The sequence below is a fragment of the Pseudorasbora parva genome, chromosome 1, assembly GCF_024679245.1.
Source record: "Pseudorasbora parva isolate DD20220531a chromosome 1, ASM2467924v1, whole genome shotgun sequence".
NCBI classification, from domain to species: domain Eukaryota; kingdom Metazoa; phylum Chordata; class Actinopteri; order Cypriniformes; family Gobionidae; genus Pseudorasbora; species Pseudorasbora parva.
Window position 1 is genome coordinate 50,916,155 of NC_090172.1, and position 23,147 is coordinate 50,939,301.

Sequence of the window (23,147 nt, forward strand, 5' to 3'; positions counted from 1 at the left end):
TGTCTGCTGTCACCCCTGCAGGCTGCTCTTCCTCAAAATCAAAGCACACAATGAGAAGGAAGATTTTGCGTTCTGCTCGGTGAAGGGTTGTGAAAGAGTAAAGATCAAAGCTGTGATTCCCCCCGGCAGCGGCCCCAGTGACTGCATGGCTGAAGCATACCCTAAATACGCCGAGATGCCTGTCGTAGATGTGCCTATGCCCAAAAAACTGCCTCGCTCCAGACTGGTGAGAAGACAGTTTCGACTTTTGAAAGCCTCTGTGTTTGAAGTCTAGTGTAACGCTGCGAGTCGGATGCGAGATGTTCCTGCTGGATTTCTCCAGCTTGCCCGATGCTCTGAAGATGATGTATAAAGAAACAAAATAGCTTTGGTTAGTTTTGCAGGTGTTTAGTTGTCAACAAAGACGTCTCCTGGTGATCAAACGGTGCTGGATAAATGAGACTATAGGGTGCTAGCACTTGTTCTGCAGGTGTGCGATTATCAGCAGGATCATTTACTGTGTTTCGCTCACCTGTGTCTGCAAACTTTTGCTGAACAGGTTTCATTGTCATACGATACATTTTAAAGTACACAAAAGGTACACAGCGATGGAAAATAATATGAGATGGGAGAAACAAAGGAACTTTTAGCTTGTTTACAAAGTTACCTTGTTGCCTTAAAATTTTGAGTTCATTGAAATTTAAATTTTTGAGTTAATACAATGAAAAAATTTTGAGATTCGACAACCTTCATTAAAATATTATTAAAAGATTTTGTAAGCATATTGGGTAATTTGTGTGTGTTTATTTCTGATGACGCAGTGAAACATGCGAAATAGTGCTATTTTCATGATTTATCAAAAATTGTATGTGGTTCAGATACAATAATATTTTGAGTTTCTATTTATTAAACAAATTCCCTTCATTGTATCAACTCAAATTTTTAATTTCAATAAACTCAAAATTTTAAGGCAACCAGGTTACTTACTTTTTTTAAGTTAAACCAACAAAAAACAACCAATTTTTTTTTTTACAGTGTAGATATATGGATAGGATTTCAATGATAGCAAACTGATATTATATATATATATATATATATATATATATATATATATATATATATATATATATATATATATATATATATATATATATATATATATATATATAATGAATAAATGAATGAATAAAAAAACTAAAACAAAATTGTATATTGGTAGAGTCAGAGTTAGGTTTAGAAAATAATAATAAAATATATTAGACTATCACTAATAGTTTTTATTTACTACGTCTCTCTATGTGCCAGCATTTTTATGTGACATAATTTCACTTTTTGGCACAGTTGGAGTTGCAGTGCTATCCTGTTGCATTTTTCAAGCAGCAAGTTAAATAGTGCACAGTATAACCATAATGGCAGTTCACTAACATTTACACTTTATGCTTTTGGCAGACGCTTTTATCCAAAGCGACTTACACTGTATTTTAAGGTACACATTTTTTGTCAATTCTTGCTTTCCCTGGGAATCGAACCCATGACCTTGGTGTTGTTAGCGCCACGCTCTACTAGTTGAGCTACAGGAAAGTTCAAGTTCAGGAATTATGTTATACGCATGTTTTAAGTACAAACATCAAGCAAGAAAATAATATCATTAAATATTATATTACTGTAATCACATATTTTCCTGTTTCCTTTATAGCCTCACACAACGGAGCACTTCCTTGAAGTCAAACTAGAGTCCTATTACACACGCTTCTTCCACATCAAAGAGCACTTCGCCTATACAGAGGTACAAACTCTTAATAATGTGTCTTTACCTTATCAAGATTTGAGTTTTACAGAGAACTGAGTAATATCTTTAACATCACTTCTCATTTGCTAGCCTGACTAAGCCTAAAGAGGTTTGCTGATGTTTAGTTGGTTCAATATACTGTAGGTGTAGCTGGATATAGCATATTATATTATCATAAATGGTCCCACTTTATATTAGGTGGCCTTAACTACTGTGTACTTACAAGCAAAAAATAAGTACAGTGTACTTATTGTGTCCATATTGTATTGGAATACACTTTTGCTGATATTGAGGTGGGATACGGGTAAAGTTAGGGACAGGTGAGGTGGTGTGGGTATGTGTTAGGGTTATTTGTTAATTAGTGTTACTAATAACTTAATTTTTAGCTCAAATCTAAAAATATAATGAGATATATAATATAAAGGTAGGTTTTTTTCCATTTATTTTGTTATAAAGCAATATAGCTAAAAGAATACAGAAAAAGAAAGAATACATATGAGCGGGGACAGAACAAAATGCTAAAAGAAAAAGATCAAAACAAATGAAAATAAAGTTATTGTGTCTGTAGGTGAATAGCAAGAAGATCTACCAATCAGAGGACGGTGTGCATGTGACCGTGATCGACGGCCACAGCGGTAAAATCCTGGAGTCTAAAGGCTTTAGGAACTCCATTCTGATGGGAATTCCAGCTCAGCTAGAAAACTACATCACCAACCTCAAAGACGAGTAAGACTAATTGAAAAATATAAGCATGAAGCTTGCATGTATTGTTTACGTCCATATAAAAGCAAATGCACATGCGATGAAATGTTATGCTTTTTGAAATTACTATGATGTGCCATTAAAACCAGCGTTACTTGTGTACATGAAACCAAAAAGGGATTTTTTTTTTTTTTTTTCAATTTTAAAGCATTTTTTAATGCATAAGTGTGAAGCCATCTGAGATGTTTCACTTCCTGTACACGTAGTGCTTCGATGTGTTGAATTGAAGTGGATCACACGGACCTGTGCTGCACACGGCGCTATCCAAATTGGTCTGCGCTGTGAAGTGGGCCATGAAGATATTTTATCCGTTCTGCACGGTTAGGTTGTAGCACTGCTCTGACAATGTTGAAGGGTTTGGATCCTCACATAAAAGCACTGAACGGGAAATGATCACACTTTGTAGGGAGAGAGAAATTGCATGTTGCAAATTCTTCAATGGCCTTGAAATTTAGCTTGGGCGGTCACTGACAAATGTTCAACTAAACTATGATTTATGTCTGTAGGTAAAGTAAAAGAAACTGACATATAAATTCAGGGACCGCTTCAGAGGATTTATTTGTTCAAAGGACTATTCTTTATTGTCTCTATGTATTTGTCCCTCCTCATTTGAACTGCTGTGTCTGATTGGAACTCGTTTTTGCACTTGCAGGTCTGTGGTTTTGATCACCTCTAAAGGGAAGCTTGTCACCAGAGGGCCATGGACCAAAATTCTCGAGACCCTAGGAGCAGATCAGACTGTGAAGTTGAAAGGTAACAGGATTCACAAATTCAGCTTTGTGACAGACGCCTCAGAGTATTAGCCTATAATGGCATTTACATATATATATATATATATATAATTAATAAATCATCAAAGTTGAATTAAATTGATCAAAAGTCACAGTAAAGGCATTTAAAAATGTTACAAAATATATATATATTTTTTTTCTTTCAAAAATGGCTGCTGCAAATCCAGCTTTTTAAAGTCGGCATGAAATGGAAGCTATGGTCTTTTGGATGGTTGTGGTTTGTTATTGGTGGATCTCGTGAGTGACCTCGCCCTAACACCAGTAAACACATCATCAGAGAAGTTTATCGACACTAAAATTATGCGTGAACCAGTATCTGAGACACTGTCCAAAAGTTTAGTTTTATCCCAATGGTATTTGCGATTCTTTATGGTAAATTTCCACCACAAAAAGTGAAGCCAATGAAAGAAAAAGCAGTCAACTTGTGTGAAGAGAAGTTGTTTTCTGGGCTGGACACATACACACACACACACACACACACACACACACACACCAGAGCAGCAGGGTCCTTCCTCTCAACCCTCCCTTCACATATTATATTTATCATGTTGAATTGTCATTCCAGCAGCCAAAGCAACTGTAGTTTACATTCCAAGTCCTTCCCATCGGCTCGTTTCGTGAACATATTTCACAGGTCACACGGCATGCCGAGTCTGTACCGAAATACTACAGGGATAAAAATGAAAACAAAATATTTTATAATAATGATCATATGACACCACATTTGCCTGTTTATTTCATGGATAATAAATAAATAAATAGACATTAAATATAGATTTGACATTTATTTTATACATGAAACAGCACAGCTACCCTATCATTGAGTAAGATTTTATTTTAAAGAAATTAAAGGGATAGTTCACCCAAAATTTAAAATGAGATGTTTATCTGCTTACCCCCAGGGCATCCAACTGAGCTGGTGCGAGTAAGAGTTTTAACTCCAACCATTGCTCGTATAAAGCATGTCAATGGGGTGTTTTTCTATGAGAGTCACTATGAGAGTAAAAAACACATATACATACGAATACATATTAAACCCTGCGGCTCATGGCGACACATTGATGTCTGAAGACACGAAACGATCAGTTTGTGTGAGAAAGCGAACAGGATATATGTTATTTTTTTACCTCATATCAGACGAATCTCATCTATTATTCCCAACACCATTACTTCAGTCAAATAAAGTCAAAATCCCAGCACGATCATTGATATAGATTCCTCATTAATGCCTGTGCAGACCAGTCGAATGAGACGTCTATGTAAATATATCCATGATTGCGCCGTTATTTTGACCTTACTCGACAGAAATAATAGCGCTGTGAATATTAGATGAGATTCGTCTGGTATGATGTAAAAAAAATACCATAAATCCTGTTGGTTTTCTCGCAGAAACTGATCGTTTCATGTCTTCAGACATCAATGTGTCGCTACGAGTCACAGGGTTTAATATGGATTCGTGTGTCTATGTGTTTTTAACTTCAACCTAGCAACGGTTGGAGTTAAAAATCTTCATTTGTGTTCTGCTGAAGAAACAAACATCAAATTTTCATTTTTGGGTGAACTATCACTTTAATACTTTTATTCAGCAAGGACACATTAAATGTATCAAAAGTGAAAGGAAGGACATTTATAATGTTACAAAACATCTATTTCAAATAAATTAAGATGGATTGAATTTTCTATTCATTAAATAATCTTGTACAACAAAATGTATCACAGTTTTTTCACAAAAATATTTGTTGATAATCAGAAATGTTTCTTGAGCAGTAAATCATCATATTAGAATGATTTCTGAAGGGTCATGTGACACTGAAGACTGGAGGAATGATGCTGAAAATTCAGCTTTGCCATCACAGGAATAAATAACATGTTAAAATATATTCAAACTGAAAAGTTAAGTAAATTGTAATAATATATCCCTATATTACTGTTTTATTGTATATTTATTTTTTAATCCAATAAGTGCAGTCTTGATGAGCATGTTTTTTCCAAGACTAAAAAAAAAAAAAAAATTCTTACCAATCCCAAAGTTTTTAACGGTAGTAGGATATATTTTTCCAGGGATGACAGTCAAAATGATGACCGTAAAATGTTGCAACTTACCAATCAGAATTAAATATTTTAAGATGCCTTTTTAAAATTACCACAAAATCCAAGACCATATAATTAAGTATTTGACAAATTTCACAGTTTGGCAAATGTTAGTGCATAGCAAAAACTAATGTACAAAATTTTTGTCATAAATGAGGTCCAACAGCTCTAATTCTGCAGCGTTTTCTCCCCCAGATAAACTTGCTTTTGTGGGCTTCAAAGGCTCTTTTCGGCCAGACTGGGTGAGGATGAGTGTCGATGAAGAGCGAGCCAAAATCCATCAAGTGTTGCCCATCCCTGTGATTAAGATGGTAAAGCTATGAACAAGAGCGACACACCGCAGGACATCTCAGACTCGCAGTAGCACCACTGCCAGCTACGCTCGCACGCCAGGACTACTGAACCTAAACCACCAATCAGAACAGAGCATGTGTGTATGTTACCTAGTAACCCCTCCAAGCAGATTCCATTATATGTGACAACGTGGATTTGACAACGTGATTTTTTGGATTGTGTCGTCAGTTGATTATACTTGAGTTTCAACGGGAGAAAAACAAGAAAGAAAAAAAAAACTAAAAACAAACTGCAACATTCCTTGTTTTTGTCCCTCTCAGTGATGTTTGCCTTCGTTACAACATGTTTTTTTCTAAATATGTAGAAAAAGATGTTTCCGATTGTAAATGTTGTGAGGTTTCCTCATTTTAATTGTCATGCACAAGAGTTGGTTTTGTTTGTGATGAACAAGAGAGCCAGCAAAAATTGGAACAGGTCATGAAAAATGAAAATTTTATTCATTTACTTATGCATCATGTTGTGAGATGGAACATAATGCAAGAATTGTTTGGGAAAAAAATATCAAAAGCACAATATTTGCACTAAGTCAATATTTGTGTGTGATGAGTGGCATAGGTTTTCGTGTGTATTAAAAATGTAAACTTTTCCATGAAAACCCAAAAATATCCACAGTAATTTAGCTGGTAAAAAATGATGGTGGAATTCTCATTTTCCATTGAACTGTTCCTTTAAATCGAATTGTCAAGAATGGATTTGAATCTGAGCATTAGTAGATGTCAGTCTATCATAAAATGATCAAATCTGTGATGAATTGGCTTTTCTTCCATTTGGCAAGAAGTACGACAGTGTCCCTTTGCCGAAATAGCTGGTCTTTTTTCGGAGATTGTAATTTGTTAGTGTTTTTGTATGTTTTGTGTGTTTCTTAAAAAAATCCTGATTGATAACAGAGATATATTTTATACTTATTTATTGTACAGGCACTATTACACAAATCCAGAAGGGACATCTTTTAAGGGACTTTTAAGTTGTAATGTAATTCTGTCCTCTATGTAAAAACTAAAACAATTTTCACTTTAGTGTATAATTCAAATATACATTACATTAACTTTAAGTTGTATATGGATGTGATGTAAATGTGAATGATTTCCGAGTAATAAAAAAAATGTATTACTTTAGATAAGAAAAAAATGTAAAGACTTTTGTACAGAAATAAATCTTTTTTTCCTCACATCTCTGGAGGTGTGTGTGTGTGCGCGTGCGTGAGTGCGTAAAACCATGTTAGCCTTTTAAAGGTAATACATTTCCCCCTGTTTTTAATCATTTTATCCCTTAAAACTAATCTTTGCTCACCAAAATTACATATTTAAACGTTTTTTTTACCTGTGAAAACAATTCTTCACGCCTTAGAATAGCTTGAATGTAACTCTTCACCCTTGCCTTAGTATACCCAGATTCATGAATATGCAAATGATCCCCGCCTCCACTCACTCGCACCAGCTCAGAGATCTACTGGCTCAACTTTTACCTTTAAAGTTACTGTAGTAAATGCTGCACAATGGTATCGTTTTTTTTTTTTTTTTTTACAATGTCGGACACAATTACTATGATTAGACTTTTGCTTGACTATGTTATCAAACAGTTAACAATGTGTCGCTGTAATGAATAATTCAACCGCTATATTGATAAATGTACACGATTTTCATGTCAACAAAATTTTTTACTGGTATGGCTTCTCTTGTGACGCCGCTGCTTCGCAGATAACCCTTTCAAAGACGGAAATTTCCGTTATTTGTGAGAAAATGCTTCCAGGCCAATAACGGAATTTTCCAGGTTTCCGTGTTTTTACTGTCGGACGCTAGGGGGCGCTATAACGCATCTTCTGAATGAGAGTACTGAATCTCCTGATCAAAACACACGCGAGTAAGACGCAGTGAAACGAGCGATCGCATGTAATCATATGCATATGAAAAATAACGTGATCATCGCCAATAAACAGCATATGAATCAAAAGCCTAATGTTAGTGAATGAAATGTGGACCCAGGACCAGGGGCGTGGGACTGGGGGGATAAAGGGTACTGAGTAACCAGGGCCCGAGGCAGGGGAGGGGCCTTAGAAGTCAGTTTTCTATACATACAGATACATGGTACGGGGGCCCAGCAAGATGGTTTGTACCCAGGGCCCAAAATTTGGTGCTACGCCCCTGCCCAGGACAAGCTACATGACTGTGTAAGCATTAGTGTTGGGTGTTGATGGACTCGATCTACTCTATCTGTGTTTGATCATCGCGCTGAATCTGATCTTGAAACAGTCTTTCACAAAAACGTGGTTTTCTCAGCTTTTTGTTCAAAATTTAGCTTTTTTTATGAAACCTACCCATATTCAAATGTTGATTAAAAAAAAGGAATGCATGAAGCTAGAATAAAACATTTTGTTTAAAAGAAGAGGGCCAGCTCTTTATTTTGATATATTGCATGCTCAGATATTCATTAAATAAAATATTCTATGGGCTATTCAATTTTTGTGAAAATTGTCAAAAACCCAGGCGGTGGCTGGCAACTCTTTTTTTTTTTTTAAACGCTGGCGGGGAAAGAGTTAATGATATGCTAAAGCCCGCCCGTATGTTGACATGATTGGTTACACAGTAGTTTGGTACGTCAGAAACACCAGTAACACGCATTTTCACTGGCCAGATATATAGCAATGGTGTTGACATGAATTTGCACATGGTTTAATTGAAGGCATAGCACAGCAACATAGACATAAAATAAACATTCAAAACTTGATTTTTACCACAGGGGGGTTTAATATGATATCACCATGCATTGAGATGGCTGTATTTCTAAAAGTGATGCTGGAATGTGTCTCCAGCTCAGCTGACACTATAAACCAAGCTCATGTTGAATGATGGTATGTATCTAGGGTTTTCTTCTTGGGGTGGGGGACCATGAAGACTTTCTTCAGCAGATGGTGTGGAAATATGACCATGGAGGCCATACCGGACAAGGGTGGATCCTGCATTCTGAACATACATGAATGTACACTATACTGATCTGGACTTGTTTGCAGAGTGAAGCACGCTGAAAGCGGTCGATGGTCAGCATTACTTCAAAGATGAGAAAACTACATTGGCTTTCTAAAATGTCATCATGGGTTGCTGGCATGTGTTCTGTGTTTTCTGGAATTTTTCTTATTTGACCTCATTGTAGCTCATCTGTCGGGTCCAAAGCCATTAAGAATGTGCCAATGCGGCTTCCTTTCTCACATGACAAATAGATGACACTGATTTACCAGTCATGCTCGCCTGTCAAATGGTGATGGGAAATTGGGAATGAGGTTATCCAGGACAGTGTTTGATTTTGTTTTTGACAATCCTGGTCATCTCAAAACGGCATGTCCACGAATAGAAAAAAATAGGTTTTTCATCAGTCTGCTAGAAACCAAATTATATTAAAATGCCTGATATTATTATTAGCATGTTTAAGGAAGAAATTATCACTGGATTATTCGTCTGCATTTGTTTGGTTTGTGGCTTTGAAAAGTATTCAGAACTTTGAGGCGTTGACTAGTAAATAAACTAGACATTTGTGAGCAGAATTAGGGTGGATTAGTTTAATGTGGGACTCTGACTAATGTGTGACACCTAAGCTCCAGAGCATTTGTCTATAACTATTTATAACGTTAAAGTGCATGATTGGTGTTGAATTCAAGCAGGGGTGTCAAGTGATTGAAATCATGACTTTGCAGAAGCTATCATAAATGTGGACAGGAAAATGTTCAAACAGGAAGCAATCCATGTGAAGTGCTCTCAAATGTTTAGGATATCTCATGAACAACACAGTGTTCCTATTAGCTAGATTAGAATTTAGTTAACTAGCTATTCAACAATATTATTATTGATTTCACTGCACTATTGGAATATTGGGTGAGAAGTAAACAAACTGAATTGAGTTAAATAATGACATCACTGTTTTCTGCTTTCTATAACACACTATTATAATATTATAATTATAATATATGAAGTTTAATTGTTATAATAATGATTGTTATAACTATATAAAAAATAGTGGCACAAGGGACACAAATATAGGTGCCATTTTCCCTTGGAGTACAATATATGAAAACTGTCCTCTGATTTAATAAGATAACAAATGGAGATATGGACTATGGAGATAAACATAGAAGGTGTTGATATATTATGTTGGCTTCATGTAGAAATATGCAACAAAATTCCAAATTGCAAAAAGTGCCCCACATTACCCTATAAAAATGTAATGCTAGAAGCATGGCTAATAAAACCCTATTTTATATGGAACATGTAAGGTAAATGTTACAGTCTGACTTTGATGGCCTACAAAAGGGGTCAGCAAGTCAATTTGGCATCAGAACAAACAAACACACACACACACACACATTTGCCACTAGATGGCAGGCCAGAACATAGTCAAGGGATAATTTAAAGGGTTAGTTCACACAAAAATGAAAATTATGTCATCCTCACCCTAATGTTGTTCGACACCCGTAAGACCTCCGTTCATCTTTGGAACACAAATGAAGATATTTTTGTTGAAATGCGATGGCTCAGAAAGGCCTTCATTGACACCAATGTCAATTCCTCTCTCAAGACCCATAAAGGCACTAAAGACGTCGTTACAAAGCCCATCTCACTACAGTGGCTCTACAATCATTTTATGAAGCAACGAGAATAGTTTTTGTGCGCAAACAAAATAATAACATATAGTGATGGCCGATTTCAAAACACTACTTCATGAAGTTCATCAGAGCGTTATGAATCAGCGTATCGAAAAACTGACCAGTTGATAATACCTAGAATATCTGCAGGCGGTCGATCCTTTCCCTATTTAGCACCTAAACTCTTCTTCCATTGTTCGGAAAGCAGACACACTCTGTCAGTGTAAATCTAGACTAAAAACACATCTCTTTACTATGGCATACACATAGAACATTATCAATTTATGTTATTCAAATCAGTTAAATGATTGTTAGGCTGCATTAACTAGGTCAGCCAGATCTGGGAACACTTCCCATAACACCTGATAATAATAATAATAATAATAATAATAGATTTTATTTATAATGCACTTTTCATTCCGAAGAATCTCAAAGTGCAACAAAGGGGGGGGGGGGGGGGGGGGATAACAACAAAAAAATGAATAACAAGTAAAAATATAGAATACTACAAACAATCAACCAACACAGAAAACAGAACAGAAACAGAGCTGATGGTGAACAGAAACAGAGCTGATGGTGAACAGAAACAGAGCTGATGGTGAACAGAAAACAGCTGATGGTGGAAGTCTCTGTTAGCTCCGCAGCACACTGTGCCAAGAAGTCCTCGCTGCAGCCTGTAGCACGATGACGTATTGGATCAGATCCAACACGTACTGGACACGCATGCGCGGTGGTTTCATTCACATTTCGATAACGTCATATACGCATGCACAGTAGAGTTTGAATGCACAGTTAAGAGTTTTGCTGGATAGATAAATACTCAAACCGCTCGCGCAAAAATAATGATTAATAATATGCTCACGCCATCAGAATACGTTTTGCATTTTCCCTTGAATGTGTAGGCTACTGGTATTTTAAGTTCTTTACAGATCGTGTTGCATTGTACATTGAGGATAAACATTACAGAGACAATTACTTGAATAATTTTTCCTTCCACTCAACAGCAAGTATGATCAGAATATATTAAAATTGTAACTGTTTTGCATGCATGTACAGCGAAACTAGGATAATTTAAGCATCACATTTATGAAAAGATGATTTATTCATCTTACTTAATACTATTTATCAGTAATACAACTACACAGTTTAGATCATCTATATACAATATTGATCATACATGTCTCTTAAGACCGGCGCATACGCATTATAAGTTAACCCAGAGATCGGTATGATGTCGCCATAACGATCCACCATCCAGTACGTATTGGATCTGATCCAGCAACGTCATCGTGCTGCAGGCTGCAGCGAGGGGTGTCTCCACTGTGGTCCACTCCATGTTTCAGATTTCTCCCAGTGGCAGTGTCCCGATGACATCGCTGAGGCACGACAGCTGAAGACCAGATGATGGGTCTTCTTCATGATGATTCAAACGATGGGGATCGCTGCAGCACCATGCAGGAGGCAGAACATTCCTCCGGGCACTTCTGTGGACACACCGGGGCCGGCGCAGATGTCGCTCCACGGTCGCAATGCAGGACGGAACAGCGGCGCAGCCGAGAAGCAGAACATCCCAACATCATGCCGGACACCGACGACGAGAGCCCGGATGACGCTAGCCCGGTGCAAACTTCAGCCACCATGCAGCTTAAGCCCAAGGGAGACCACCAGTGAGCACCCGCGGCGAGAAACATAAAATGTCCTCCAAACCAGAAACCAACCGCAGCAATTCAAATGTAAACATTAGAGAAGCGGTTGAAAACGGCGAAACGACGAACAACGACTTCTCAGTGGCTGCCAGCAATCAGCAACAGTCCCAATTGTAGCTCTGACTGTTAGACTAGTCACAAACATAAGGAAATAAAATAAAATGTAAATCTAATAGTACATTAACATGATTTGTTGTGGGTGGAGAAGCGGCGAACAGACGACGCCAGCGTCCTCTCCCCCACGTTGCCATTACATCATAAAAAGAGTGGCATCTACACTAATGTTAGTCTCTCTGTTTATCCCGGGGTTTATACGGTTTATTATTACGCTATTATACTGTTACTCTGTAAAACAAAAATTAAAACATACTGTAAGTGACAGTATGTTGTTGGACCTGGGAAGTCACTACTACATCATGAATGAAACAAATGCAGTTTCTTCTTGAAGGGGACAACAGGATACAAAAGCTTGTTATACATACAAGTTTGTATGTAAATTGTAAGTAAAAATCTGTTTCTTGAGAAATACTTCATATGGAAACAGTAATGGATTTCGCATTAGGGCCCTCCATTAGTCTGCCATTAAAACATTGTTGCATTGTTCTGTAAGGATTGGACAAATGTGTCAATGTAAGATGATGAACAACAAATGCCTGCAAGAATGGATGACTGTTTAATGGATTATTGCGGCAAAAAATAAAAATCATTTTTTATTTCAATTAGATCTCATTTATCATTCAGTAAAGTGTTGAAAAGATCTGAGCTTTCCATGAGGTGTACTTGCGTTTTCCCGGGTATCATGACATATAGTTCTTCAGAAGGGAAAGAATGATCGATTACTCTATTAGCGCCTAATGTTGCTCTCTTTCAAACTGGGGCAATGAGTCTGCCGCTGCTAAATTCATTTTCTTCGCCAGAAGCTGTTTGACTGATTCCAGATCAGTTCATTTCTACCACATCCTCCAGATGCATTTCAACATCCTTCAGCAAGCAGTTATGTAAACCTTGAGATATGTCAGATGAGTCATATTCTCTATTGCTGCTCAGCCAAGACAGAAATAATAGAATTTAAGAATTTGTAAGCCGCCAGTAAAGAAATGTCTTTGCCTAGACTGATGGGTTAAGGGAACCAAACATTTTTTTTAAACAGCATTGTTTTAGGCTTTAAGCACGACACCTTTTCTATACTTGAAAATGTGTACACAGTCTGACAGCCATGGTAAACAGTGCTGGAGGTAATGCATTCATTTACAAGTAGCTAACGCACTTAATCAGATCAAGCAACTAGTAAAGCTTTTCAACAATATCTGAGTTACTTTTTAAAGGGGGGGGGGGACGACACTCAGTTTCAGTCAATCTCATGTCAATCTTGAGTACCTATAGAGTAGTATTGCATCCTTCATATCTCCGAAAAGTCTTTAGTTTTATTATATTTATAAAAGAACTATAGGCTGTACCGAGTCTTTCCGGAAAAAACGAGCACCTGGAGGCGTATTGTGTGGGCGGAGCTAAAGAATGACGAATGCGCACAAAGCAGTGACATCCTCAAGCGTGGAGAAGAAAACGTTACGCTAAATAAACCATGGCTATCACTCAGATTCAGCTAATACAGATGTGATCCAGAATCAGATCCGGAGGCTGAAATAAATTGAACAGGGGAAGCAACAACAGCAGGACATCCGTCTCTGTGGTATGTATTATAATTAGTGGCCTGTCGACATTTGTGTGTGTTTACTTGCAGTTTATGAGGACATGATTCGGTTTATGGACTATTGTATGTGACTAAACCTTAGCAGTAGCAAGCAAAACGGTTTTGCACGTCAGACTAGTGTAACGTTATACATAGAACAACAATGGAGTCCGTTAGCATTTGAATGACGAAGCACCCTTTGTGAGAACGTCCCCTAGTTTTATGTTTGGGTGGTTTTACAATAAACAAACTGACACCTATAGTGGTCAGCTAAACAAATGTATTTAAACACACACCATAGATCGCTAAATTAACTAACGTTATCCGATCGTGTTGTTTACTGATGTTTACTTACGCGACGATAGCCAACAGCACAGACATTTGAAGCAGTTTTACTCACCGCCTGTTTCCAAAGCAGGACCGTGAACCTTTATCGCTGGGACCGCTCCGTCAAAATCTTCTCTTGTTTCTTCTCCTCTGTTTTCTTCAAATAATCAAGGAGTAAGCACCCTTGGCGATAGAAATGATTGTAATAAAGAGCATCAGCCCTGTATGGTCCGCCATGCTTTGTTTTCATATAGCCACCGCAATTCCTTGCGCTGAGGCACTTTGCCGTGACTTTGCCTGGAACGCTACAAAGTTGTGAAAAGGTGGGTTGAAGTTGTAACTTACAGGCTCAAAAACCTGCCTGGAATGCAGCATGCTGAGGCGTTGTGTGTGAACAACAGGAAGGTTATTGTACTTCTAAAATAAATGTGAGCAGGTTCATCTCATTTGCACAAAAACAGATTCCGTATTCTTCAAAGTGAATTAAAACTGAAATGCAAACGATAACGTGCCTCGTTTTCATCTGCAATCCAGAATGGCAGCTCAGCTTAAAGGGGTACTTCAGCGCTGGGAAGATGAATCTGTATTTAAACTGGGTCATCAATGTAGTAAAAATGTGAAATTATTTTTGAATTTGGTGCCTTCTAGACTGAGAAAAGACAGAAAATGTATTTTTGTCTCATGGTGATGAAAGACTACAATTCCCAGAATGCTTCGCTGCCCTTTGAGGCCACTCCCAAAGCCACCGCGACTGGATTACTGTGACAGAGTTGGAGAAGACACTACAATTAAAAACTGAACGTGTCTGTTCAATATAATGAGAGTCACCGCGCGAGTATCACAGCACTGAGCACTAACTGCAGGAGTCAGATAAATGAGCTGATGAGCTCTCGTGATGAGAGCTGAGGCAGAGGTGTCAAAAGTACTCACATTCATTACTCAAGTGGAAGTATAGATACTAGGGTTTAAAAATACTTCTGTAGAAGTTGAAGTATCAACTCAAGCTTTTTACTTAAGTAAAAGTGTAAAAGTACTGGTTTCAAAACTACTTAAAGTATAAAAGTAAAAGTAATGTAAGGAAAAAATGCCATTAAAGACAAAAGCTTAGGCCACACCACAGGGGCATATAGCGCACTACCCCACCTCCTCAAAAACATTTTTCTAAAGGCCATAATGACTATAATGTTATATTAAAATGTTAATGTTGAAAAATTTGGGAGGCACTGGCTACCTGTTTCAGCCACATATATACCCATTGAAAATGAATGCATTTTAGTACAATGGAAATATACCATTATGTGTACTGCTGAGCATTAACATGCGTTTCCTGAAGCGGAATATATGATAACTAGTTGCCTATAAGTAATGTTATCAATAACCTTTATCAGAATGTAAATGTAGGCTACATGTGTGATCAGTGTTGCCAGATTGAGTCGACGCTTTAGAGCCCTATGGACCCTGACTTTTTTTACACCCCTAACCTCATACCCACTGTCGGCCGCTGACTGCTTGGTTGTCACTTAAAAAAAAAAAAAAAAAAATTATCCAAACATTTTTCTAAATTAACTTTAATAAAGAAACTAAACGAAATATAACTACTTGGACATTACAAACAAAGCTGAACTATTTTAATGACTGCAGGAGTGTGCAGGGCCTGTGCAGGGCTCAAAGCTCAACAAAACCAGCCCACTTTCCTCCTCTGTGAATATATAGTAAAATGCAATTTATTCCTGTGATCAAAGCTGAATTTATCATCATTACTCCAGGCTTCAGTGTCCTATGATCCTTCACTAATCATTCTTTTATGAGGATTTGATGATCAACACACATTTATGATTATTAGCCTATCAGTTGTGCTGCTCATGGTGATGCTTAAATTTTGTGGAAACCATCTAAACATTTGTGGTAAAATTAAAAAAAGAGAGAAATTAATACTTTTATTGATCAGACATGCATTTAATTGATCACAAGTGATATTGTTAATATTACAAAAGATGATAATTTATTTAATAAATGCAAATAAATGCTGTCCATTGAACTTACTATTCATAATAGAATCCTGAAAAATAAAATGTATCAAGGTTTCCACAACATTTTAAAGCAGCACAACTGTTTTCAACACTGATAATAATCATAAATGTTTCTTGATTATAAAATCATCATATGAGAATGATTAGTGAAGGATCATGTGACACTGAAGACTGGAGTAATGATAAATTCAGCTTTGATCACATAGGAAAAAAGCTGTTTTAATTTGTAATATTTCACAATATTACTGTTTTAACTATTTTTGATTCAACAGATACAGCCTTGGTGAGCAGAAGATACTAAACATTAAAAAACTGCATTATTCATATGATAAGCTACTTTATTGTCAATAAATAGGCTACATTGATATGGCTTGAAAAACACACATAAAGCATATATTGTCGCACTCGTCTGATTGTCGTCGTCTCGTTTCATCACTCATAACGATTGTTTTCCTTCAGCTGCAGCTCCAGCGTGACAGGGTATTATTTCAACGAATCCACTTTTGGAATTTGGACTTTCTGCGAGAGCGCCTGAATCATGAATCAAATGACAGGTCATGCATAGATAATTTTTTGTCTCTGATTTTAAATCTTAATGTATTTAAATTGGTTTCTATGTAAATACACTTGCCGTGACCTCAAAAAGCGCTCTATCAACCGAGATTAGAGAAGGCTGTCTTTAGTGTCCCTGTTAATTTGGCCGTCGCCGCACAGGGTAACGCTGTTTCGAATCCCGCTCGGAGTGGGTCGACTAGAATCGGTGAGACCCAATAAAAGTGCTGGGGACGAAAATACATTTTATTAAAAGTGAGGGGGACACGTGAGGGGGACACGTTTGGTGAGAAAGGGCCTTTACATTTGCCAAAAATAGAACTTTTGTTTTGTTAAACGCTCATGTCACTTAATGTTGCTATAGATATGTAACGTTATACGTATACATATCTGTGGTTGATACTGCCACTGTCACTCTGTTTGCAAGCGTAATTGTGTTACTATGGTTACCAGTGTTTATAGTGGCGGAATATTTTCGAACTGTAATCAAACTGACTGGAACTACCTGTGCATTAAACGGTTTTACTGCACACCTTCCAGCCAATCAGAATAGAGTATTTAAACAGACCATGGTATAACTGTAAATAATGAATGCAATGCCCAACATGTAATTATAAAAATGGTTTATTCTTTGATTCAGAGTGTGAAAAAATGAGGTGAGTGACAGTAAAACAAATCAAAGAAATTGAAACTACAGCTGATTCGACTGTAGTCAACCGTTAGTGACCTGTGCATCAGCAAGTACGCTGGTAACACCTGTTCGAGAAACGCTTCTTCAGTCCCATTAAGACGTGTCTTTTAGGCTCGTGTATCAAAGCTCTTGCTTGCTTTTATTTGCTCGGTTGGCTGCTTTCTTCTCTCCTTTCTTCTTAGTCTCGTTTTGCTTATTACCCTTGGCATCTTTCTTGGCAGCTTTCCCAGGGTACACCTGTCCTTCTACGGTCACATCCTCACAGCGGTCCTGAGCGACCAGGAAGTCTTTAATCTCCCAGGCGTAGCTCCCGTCACGCAGCATGAAGATGACACGGTTGGATCCCACCACAAATCTGATGAGAATAATACAAACAGTAACTTCAGTGATTGGTGACAGAGCACTACAGAGCATTTGTACTTTAATTTTACTTTTGATACATTGTGACTTTAGCATTTGAATCAATTAAATCCAACCAATTTGTGCAGCGGGCTGTCAGATATGAACCTGTAATATAAGGGCTTTGATATTTTCTGTTGTTGCAAAACTTGGACACCCTGGAGAAACATTTAAAATGGACATATGCATAATAATATGGTTGTTACTAATACTGTCCAGCCCATTAAGTTTGTAATAGATATCGATCAATCGGCAACCTTCAGCGATCTCTCAAGGCCAATATGGAAGTAATGTAAACTGCAATTCGTCGGATGGCCACTGGGGACAGGCTCCCAAAGGGAGCAGAATCTCATTGAGCCCCATCTTAAAATGCCCAATTTTACAGCAGAAAAAAAAACGTTTACAGCCTGGTACAAATTGTTGTTTTGGTCTATACGGCTAATTTAGCCCTTCATGACAACTGTGAGGGGGGTGAATTTCTCTCATTAACTCATTTGTTAACGTTATATAAAGCCTTAAAGTTCTGCATAATTAAGGGAGTGGTTACTTTGAGTGACAGGTGGATAGCCACTTACCCGCCGTCTATACTCATTGCGTCACATAAGCTCCGCCCACATCCCACATTTTGCCCATTTTCTGTTAGCCAGAAGTGACACGTGATGACTCCCTCGCAAGATGGCAACGCCCAGCTCACCCCTACTTTATGCTTCAGAACAGCTTATCGGAATCTTATGACATCACGGACACTACGTCCATATTTTTTTACAGTCTATGATATCGATATAATTTTTTTAATGATATAGGATGAGGCAATACCGTTTATAACGATTTACGAATGTTTCTGAGGAGTGAGCTACTGCATGAAAAGTGCAAAATCCAATCTGTCCCAAACATGAGACATGGCAATTTTTTTTAAATTGATATTAAGGACTTCAGAATAACTCGTAATTATAGTTAAAGTAATGGTTTGCGTATGTCAGATGCTCTGACAGATACTTGTGCAGTTTATTGCGTTAGGGATGTAGTGTGTTTTCAAGTCATGCAAATATTTTCATTTTGTCTGCCATTTAGGGTGCTTTCACACTAACACTTTTGGTGCACACCCGGGTTTGATTGACGTCAGAGTTTGGTTCGTTTTTTGGATGATATGAACGCGGTCTTCCGAATTTGGGTGCACAACCGCAAACCGTACCAGAGTCCGCTTAAAAAGGTGGTCTGGCGTTCGTTTCATGTGAACTCTGGTACAGGTCGCTGCTGATGTGAACGCAATTGTACCAAATCACGAAAGTGAACCGCTATTAAATGACATATGAGTTGATAAAAATGTTTCATTCATTTACCTGACGAGCGTCACTAACATACTGCTAGCAGAGAGCTGTAGATCTCATTTCTGCTTGTCTTCAGCGTTCAGAGCATTTGGAGTGCATTCGCGGCAGATAGACGCAAGTGCCATTACGTACAGAAGCTTTGGTAACATAACCAACGGTTAAAAAACAGGAGCAACGCTATGCATTTCGCCGCCTTCACGCTAGCTGTCGTTACGAAGCAAGGGGGTAAACAGCTGCTGCTTTGATGGCAAATGAAACCCAGTTTGGAACCAAATAATATGAACACAGTCCAGCTGGGGAGGGGGAGGGGGAGCAATTGAACTCTGGTTCGGTCCAGGCAATCGAACCAGGTGTGAAAGCACCCTTAATCTCCCTGGCTACCTCTGTAATCCCATTTAGGTACTTGTTAGCAACCGCCTATTTCAACACGTAACAGCTTAAAACTGCTATTCTAACTTTTTTTGTGTTCAAGATTTACAAAAAATATATAATGAGACTGTACAACATGAATCCCTTTTCAAAATCGTATTTTTGTCTTACATAATCATTATGGTACACTTATAATAATTGTTTATATTAGGACTATTTCAGACCGGTCTGGTAGGAATTGCTGTGGAGGAGCACAGTCCTTGAGATCCGCCATTGACATTAAACAGAGAGTAGTAGTTCTGGCTACAATGTTCTTCCACAAGACGCATGCAGTTCTATTTATTAACCACTAGAGCGCAAAAAGTTACGGACTGCAGCTTTAAAAAAACACAAGTGACACAAAAATACTTTTCTTAACAATACTGAATAAGGTGGCACCTTATAAAGAGATCAGAATCAAGCAAAGGACTGAACCTTGGATGAGTATTTTAAAGGTAATTAAGGATCATTTATATGCATTCCAGGCTGTGCAGGACACGTGAGGACTTTTCATACCTTTCCCACAGATAAAAAAATGGCAACAGTCACGACTGATGTTTATAATCGGATACGCAACAATTTAATTCAAGATCGTTCCTTTGTTCGGCCCATTTCAAGCAAGCTTTGCTCAGCGTCTAAGTAGCGATTTTATCCACTTATTGACTGTTTAAACAATTTCTGATTAAATTGAAAGTTTCTTACAGACAGCATTGTCTAGATAACGCAAGATGCTAGTACAGTAATAATAGGAAACACCAGCTACCATACCAAACTAAAGTGTGTCTAATGACAACGGGTAATATTTTGTATTTCAAAATACAACCGTAGATACTTTGCTTACAGATCGTTCACTCGATCCTTCTAGCAAACGTCACCTTTTCCACCATATACAGTGCTTTGCGAAAGTATTCGGCCCCCTTGAACTTTACGACCTTTTGCCACATTTCAGGCTTCAAACAATGATATGAAACTGTAATTTTTTGTGAAGAATCAACAAGTGGGACACAATCATGAAGTGGAACGAAATTTATTGGATATTTCAAACTTTTTTAACAAATCAAAAACTGAAAAATTGGGCGTGCAAAATTATTTGCATTTTAGTCGCATAATTGCGGCTATGGAAAAGCTGTCTACATTAAGAAATATTGCAAAAGTTTTTCGCAAATCTGTAATGGAAACGCGGCTACAGTCACTGCATAGCCTACATTATGACTAACGTTATATAAACATACAATATCGTTGACGAAAAAAGACGAGTCTAAAATCACTGGTTTTGTCAGAGGGAAGGAAGAGGGTTCTTGCTTGCGGTTGCCAGATTTCAGTAATTTAAATCCTCCACTTTTCTGTGAAAAGAACACGGATACTATCCGGTGTTTTACCTAAACATGTCCAATTTGGCAACCATATGCACGCAAGCTCTGGGATGATCTGAAAACACCAATAAACAAGTAGACTGCATTTTAGCAATCTCCATTTGAGATGTTCTGCTTAAAGTGTCATTCAGTCGGTCTGTGTTCTGTGAGGACGGTCAGGACTCACGAGCCACTTCGTTGAACAAATGAACTGGTGTATGCTGTTAATAAATCAAGCTGATTGGCTGAAATAAGCCAATCAGAGCAGAGCTCAACATTAATATGAATTACTCTTCCAAATAAGGCAAAAACAGAGCATTACATCCTAGGGACAGTTTATAGGGTTGTAAATGGACCTGTAAAACTGTATCTGGACAATTTTTGCCCTTAAATAAGCCACATACCCTCCATATAGATATCAGAGAACAATTTAACATATTGTTTCAACTCATTCTAGGGCACCTTTAATAGTTCATAAAATGCCATTGATCTGGCGCAGAGCCAGAGTGAGTGAGAGACTGACTGAGCTCAGTGTCTTTTAATGTTTATTTTAGGTTTCATACACTTTAAATTAGATTACACAAGCACAAAAATGTCAAACATATCAGGAGAAGTGGATGATCTTAGGTTGTAAATCCAGCAGGCCCCATCTCCTTCAGTGTTGTAAACATGTAATGGCGCAGACACCCACAGCCCGTGATAACTTTACCGATCAACTAACACACCCATTTTCAACCCTGTTCCCTCATATAGTCACATTGCATATATCAAGTGAAGTGGATGATCTATAGTTGTAAATCCAGTAGGCTCCGACTCCCTGTCAGTGTTGAAATAATATAATGCCGGCGCCCCCACAGCTCGTGATAACTAACCGATCATCAAACACTTGCACTAGGTGGCTACTAGCGAATCAGAGCAGAGATGGGCCAGCTAACCATTGCATATTTTTAAGGGACTGGCTTCATAGAACCCAGAAACCATCAGACCATTTTTACAAGGAGGGACAGAGCAGTGTAGAATAAAGGTAAAATATATGAAAGATAATGTTTTAATGTTTTTTTTAAACTAAAAATGAACATGCTACAGTGCACCCCACAAACACAATCAAGCCTTCGAACGAATGTGTTTTACCACCCCATTAAGTCTTACCTTGCAAACAGAATCTATATTATGTAGTTCAGCTACTGAATTAAAAAGAAGGTCCAGCTTAGAGCTAAAGATTGGAGAGATTATCATTACACCTAAACAGGAAGTTAAATACTTTTTTAGTTCATTTTTAGTTCATTTTTTAGTTTTAGTTCATTTAAAAATATGTAATAGAATAAAGTTTTTAGCAAGGCACTTTTTTTAGATACTCAAACTATAAAAAATATTAGCTGGAGCATTAGTGCAGTCACATTATGATTATGCTGCAACATTTTGGTTTAGTGGTAGTATAAAACAAATAAACTATAATAAAATAAAATAAATTGAAGTCCACTCAAAATAAGTTATGTAGAATTATATTGAAAACTGATCCTCAGACACATCTAAATGATGGACATTTTAAAGAACTTGTTTTTTTTAAGAGTTAGGTAATTTTTCTTAAATTGGTGTTGGCATTTAAAATAAGTACTATGTACATGTTAGAAATGTGCATAGTCATTCCACAAGGGGAAGTAGCACTGATATTTATCCTTGTAGGTTTAAGAGTTGAATTATTTTTTATATTCTAGTCCTATAGCCTGGAACCAGTTACCTTGCTGGATGAAGCAGTTACAAGTCTAAAGTGTTTTTAGAAAGGAAGTAAAAAAATGGCTCTTTTATCATTAACTATAAGGGAGATTCTCAACTTATTGTTAATTTCTTTACATCTACGATCTGTTCTTCCATTTTGTATACAGAGGACCACAATGGGAATAAGCCTTTGGCTTTTTTGTGTATTATCCTCAACAGTATTTTTTAAATGTTGTATGATCATTATTTGTACAATGTATTTTTTAAATTTTTGTCAAATAGAAATCAATCAAACAATCAAGCTTAGACCTTTTTATTTTCTGTTGTGAGGAAAAAGATCTCGACATGTTTAAACACAATATATTCCTCAAGAATCAAAACAAGACCTTGCATGTAGCTGTTCCTTATTTATATGTTTTTCTTGTCAGTATAGCCATGCACAAATTAATTCCTAGTTCAGATTTTTTACATTCTACAAAGCAAATGTGGAGTTGGCATGTCAGTGTCACAATATTACTCAAATTGCCACAAAAAAAAAAAAAAAAAAAAATT

General features: G+C 37.3%; 2 protein-coding genes across 4 annotated transcripts in view; one reads left to right on the forward strand and one right to left on the reverse strand.

Moving 5' to 3' along the window:
• The window catches only part of cemip (cell migration inducing hyaluronidase 1), a 189,627-nt gene extending 182,691 nt beyond the window's left edge, over positions 1-6,936 (forward strand). For both annotated transcript variants that reach the window (XM_067444991.1, XM_067444997.1), the window contains exons 25-29: positions 22-226; positions 1,676-1,765; positions 2,337-2,494; positions 3,183-3,283; positions 5,608-6,936. In XM_067444991.1, coding sequence (XP_067301092.1) covers positions 22-226; positions 1,676-1,765; positions 2,337-2,494; positions 3,183-3,283; positions 5,608-5,735 — 682 coding nt within the window. In that variant the 3' untranslated portion in view covers positions 5,736-6,936. The remainder of the gene's footprint in view (positions 1-21; positions 227-1,675; positions 1,766-2,336; positions 2,495-3,182; positions 3,284-5,607) is intronic.
• Positions 6,937-17,309: 10,373 nt separating this feature from the next.
• The window catches only part of mesd (mesoderm development LRP chaperone), a 55,795-nt gene continuing 49,957 nt past the window's right edge, over positions 17,310-23,147 (reverse strand). For both annotated transcript variants that reach the window (XM_067445041.1, XM_067445032.1), the window contains exon 3: positions 17,310-17,747. In XM_067445041.1, the coding sequence (XP_067301142.1) occupies positions 17,513-17,747 (235 nt within the window). In that variant the 3' untranslated portion in view covers positions 17,310-17,512. The remainder of the gene's footprint in view (positions 17,748-23,147) is intronic.